We start from the raw sequence: 4,737 nt of genomic DNA, 5'->3' as shown, positions 1-4,737 counted from the left end.
TGTTGGGTGCCACTATCTAGTTTTTGAAACTGGAATGTTAGCACAAGACTTTAATGGCTAAGGTGCATACCCACATGGATAGATACAGTGGCACAGGCCACCATTTCATGGTTCCGTCGTAAGGGAAAAAGTTATGTTTTTGAAGGGTGTCATTGTATTGTTTTGTTGGGTGCCACTATATAGTTTTTGAAACTGGAATGTTAGCACAAGACTTTAATGGCTAAGGTGCATACCCACATGGATAGATACAGTGGCACAAGCCACCGCTTCATGGTTGCGTCGTAAGGGAAAAAAGTTACGTTTCTGAGGAGTGCTACTGTATTGTTTTGTTGGGTGCCACTGTATAGTTTTTGAAACTGGAATGTTAGCACAAGACTTTAATGGCTAAGATGCATACCCACATGGATAGATACAATGGCACAGGCCACCGCGTCATGGTTCTGTCGTAAGGGGAAAAAGTTATGTTTTTTAAAGGTGCCACTGTATTGTTTTGTTGGGTGCCACTATATAGTTTTTGAAACTGGAATGTTAGCACAAGACTTTAATGACTTAGTTGGTAAATGCTCCTACCTTCATACAAAAGGTTGGCTCAGGTTCAGAGTACCATAGTTGTCAAATCTGTTGTTTTTTATATAGCTCTTGTGTTTTAAAAAATATAAGTAGATTAGACTCGAACATGCGTCTTTTCAATGTAAGGACAAGGAACCAACCAACAGGTCTATATTAATATCGTTAAAAAATATTAGATATTTTTTTCCTAGTTTAATTGTGTCACAATTTGAAGAGAATTATGGGTCCGCATCTGAAATGCAATATGTATGTGTTCATATCTGAATCTGGACAATATTCAGATTTTAGTGTGAAACATGTAGCTGAAGGTGTTTACAATGGGACATACTGAGTAGGTTTGGTTTGATTTACATGTAACACCCTACAACGGGCGGAGCTACATAGAGAGGAGGGGTGCATGTGCTCCTACTCCATCTTCCCTGAAATAAAAAATTAGAGGTCAGAAAGGTGCACCCACTTTATTTCTTATGTGTCTTTATATTTCTTGAAACTAAATTAAAGACACAAGTTTATGGTGGTAGACATGGTCTCACCGTGTTAAGGTCCTTTGGATTTGGGTTCAAATCTTGCATTCGGCAAATTTCTTTATTTTTCGGTTTTAATTTAAAATTTTTGAACCATCGTATTTGGTTTTTGTTACATGTTATCCATCACTTTTACAAAGATACCATAGGCATAAGAAGCTATTGTTTCTATTTTATAAAAACAAAACCTCTGGTTTTCGATGTTGAACTTGTAGAAGTACCAAACACTGTGATTTTGACCTTATGAGATCTTTGGAGAATCTCTTCAGAGGTCACCGGTTCGAGTCCTGCAACTTACAAGGCTATTGGGAATTTTTTTGGTTCTCCAAGACTTCTGGAATTAGTCGAGGTATGCACAAGTTAAACGAAACACCCACGGTTAAAAAAAACACTGTAATTTTCATTCTGTTATGGATTTCTTTCATGATCCTGATGAGCGTTGGGGTTTTTCTTTTAAATGTCCCATGTGCTATACTACTAGTCAAAGTAACAAACCAAAGTTTTTATAAACCACGAAAGACAGATTTTTTTAATATAGGGTTTGTTTGTTAGTTGCTGAATGATTTTGTACAGAATGATTAAAAGACTCTAGTGATATAGTGCAAAATAAAATATAATTGTTCGGTAATTGTTTACAATGAAATTAGGGCGCTGAATGGTTAAGGAAGACTCATGATACAAAATCATTCAGAGAGTTTTAGAACCATTATGAGACAGACTTTTTTTCCGCAAAACAAGATTCACCTCTTAATGATTCAGATATTGTCTTTTAATGAAACTATTAAGAGGTAAACAAACAAACCCTTACTATTACACAAAAGTCCAATACAATTACACAAATAACCAAAGAGTCGTTTTTAAGTCAACGTTATGAAACGAGAATGCTTATCAATGTAGATTGGTACAACGTAAACGATAAATACAACTAACAGTTATTTATATAACATAACTGATAATTTACCCCCAACGACTTGAATTATTTTTGAAGGTATAATGGGTACAATCTATAACTCATAAGCACTGTTATGGATACACTCCAGATGAACTATAAGATGAACTATATGACTATATCTTATCTTAAAATGTTCTTCTTTTTCGAATCAAAAATCACGATAAAGATTTTGAACTATCTAATCTCTGCCTTATAGGCCACCAATGCACAACGGCCTTATTGTTGTGCTTTGCAAGCATAACACTAAACCGAGAACGATTCCAACTCAAAACAAAGTGTCATATTACACCATTTGAAGAGTACTTCTAACACGGATGATACATGTTATGTTCAAAAGACTAAAAAAATTACATAAATAAACTTTGGAATGAGATGTGTAATTCAAATATAATTATACTTTTAAATCGACATAGATAAATTAGGAAAAAAAATCATATCGTAATATTTTTTTATTGATAGCGATCAGAGATGCACAAAAAAGTTAAGGTGTAAAGTTAGGCTTMAAAACCCTAATCAGGCTGTAATTTTACAGGGATGACGTTAAGTCTGAAAAATCCGGTTAAATCCAAAAAAATTCTAAAACACATGGTTGAAAAAGCTTGATCACACTTTTCTTCAATCCCAAAACCCGACCCGACCCGACCCAATTAGGGTCTAAAATAGCCCTTTTCTTTCACTAACCTAAAATGGGTTTGCCAAATTACTGGAGATGCATCATACATATTTTTGCAAACAAGAATAACGTCGTATTCTTGAATTTTTTTTTAGGAAAAAGAAAATAATAAAAGTATTCTCCAATTTTAGTTTTAAAAAAATTCATGTCATTAATCACGTCAGCAAATAATACCGAGTAAAATACCATATCACTTGTCATATTAACATGATAAACGATTAATGTTTCAATACAAATATTTAGATATTTAAAACTTTATATTTTAAGTATCAAAATGAAAGTTTTGAAATTAAGATTTTTCATGCGATTTTCTGTTATATTTTCCTTTTTTTTTTTATTTCTTCCGCTTCCTCGTTCTCTTCGTTTTAAACCCCTAGAAGCTAAACCCTCCACCTGAAAACAACGCCCATGGATTCTTCAGGTAAGAGGGAGAGCCTACCACCGGTCCCGGCTTGCTCGTATAGCCGTCCGTTTATCCACCACCACCACCACCACCATCATCGGTGTCTCGAACTGTCACCACATTGTCAACTGCACGGCGGCTACCTTTTGCATCCAAGCAGTCATCATCACCACCACAGTGCCACCGCCCACAGCCACCATCACCACCTGGAGTTATCGCCTGATTGTCCACTCCATGGATATCTACTACCTTATTGCCCATTGCACAGCTCAAATTCCTACTCAATCAATCAGTCAACAACCAATTTCCCCATAATCCCCAATTTTGCTCCGACAATTCCTCCTCCGCAAAACCCTAACCTCTCCAACCCTAATATCAACAATTTGAACTCCATACAACTTGAAGCTGATACAAATTCTAAATCTGAAGCTCTGTAAGAATCGTGATCGGATTGCTGTTCTTATTTCTTAAACTAATCATGTGTTTATGTTTTAAGGATCGATTGCAAGATCATGATCGACGGTTTTAGTTCAGAACCACAAATATGAAAATTAATCGAATCATCAATAGATCTTAGCAGTAATCAATGATCATATGAACTCCAAATTGCATATAGGCTTTACTTGATCTACTTTAAGCATGCTTGTTAAGCTATATATCTACATTTGATTGATGTAACTATCCATGTTTTTATTGGCTTCAGATTTTGTTGCTTCTATACATACATCTGGACTTACCTTCCATGGATTTGCTTGGTCCTTAGATTGATGCAAGAAAGGAATAAAGAAGTCGAAGATGGAAATGAAGATGAAGATGAAGAGGAGATTATCTTCGTGTTAACTGACGAATGGAAAGAGTTTTTTGCAAAATCTGAAGCTAAACGGAGATTAGGTAAGTGGTAACAACATTTCTGATTTGATTCACATGTGAATTATGATCCTCCCTCCCCTTTCCCCCAAATTCTTTTGAATTGCCATATATGTTGATATTATAGAAGTTTGATTTCTATATGAACTTGTTTGCAGCAAAGAAGAAAGCAAAAAAGAAGGGTAAAGATTAAAAGAGCTTGCATTTGTTCTTTATTTCAGGTACAACCACCAAAATTGTAATGATCCTCTATATGATAACTACTACAAACTTGAATGATTTTGAACTTGCCTTCTTATGGCTTCTAACCAAACCAAACATACCTAATATATCTCATCAGAGTAGGGTCTAGGGAGGTATGATGTATGCAAACCTTTCCTTGAGAACGTTTATATGCTATTTTTTATTTGATTTCAATTGCTATCAAATTATGTGAATAAGTCAGTTCTATATCCTATCCTATATGAGTGGCATGTGACTGAGAAGGGGGTATGGAATGTGAGTCGTGTGAGTGAGTTGGGGCAATGAAACGTGAGTGGTATGTGAGTGAGTTGGGGTATGAAATATGAAGGTGAATTCTATTCATACCCCCTCCTGTAGAGGGGTATGTAAGTGAGATAGGGGGCGGTGTAAGAACTAGGTGTGAGTGAGGAGGGTATGAATAGCAACCCCCAATATGAATGGTATTTGAGCGAGTAGAGGTTTTGAAATATGAGTGGTATGTGAGTGAGGAGGGGTATGAACAGCA

General features: G+C 35.7%; 1 protein-coding gene across 1 annotated transcript; it reads left to right on the top strand.

Moving 5' to 3' along the window:
• The first annotated feature begins 3,127 nt into the window (after positions 1-3,127).
• LOC112508243 lies at positions 3,128-4,377 on the top strand. Its single transcript, XM_025113038.1, has 3 exons — positions 3,128-3,555; positions 3,886-4,013; positions 4,148-4,377. The coding sequence occupies exons 1-3, from the start codon at positions 3,128-3,130 to the stop codon at positions 4,180-4,182; spliced, it is 591 nt and encodes a 196-aa protein (XP_024968806.1). The 3' UTR covers positions 4,183-4,377.
• Positions 4,378-4,737: the final 360 nt, after the last annotated feature.

Source organism: Cynara cardunculus, assembly GCF_001531365.2.
Source record: "Cynara cardunculus var. scolymus isolate 2C chromosome LG 2, CcrdV1, whole genome shotgun sequence".
Lineage (NCBI taxonomy): Eukaryota > Viridiplantae > Streptophyta > Magnoliopsida > Asterales > Asteraceae > Cynara > Cynara cardunculus.
Note: the sequence above shows the minus strand (reverse complement) of the source record. Positions and strands in the feature narration are given on the sequence as shown.

Excerpts from the sequence above, each read along its gene's own strand:
- LOC112508243 (XM_025113038.1), top strand. The coding sequence starts at position 3,128 with ATGGATTCTTCAGGTAAGAGGGAGAGCCTACCACCGGTCCCGGCTTGC. Across the intron at positions 3,556-3,885 it reads AATTCTAAATCTGAAGCTCT|ATTGATGCAAGAAAGGAATA; the intron begins GTAAGAATCGTG and ends CTTGGTCCTTAG. Across the intron at positions 4,014-4,147 it reads TGAAGCTAAACGGAGATTAG|CAAAGAAGAAAGCAAAAAAG; the intron begins GTAAGTGGTAAC and ends ACTTGTTTGCAG.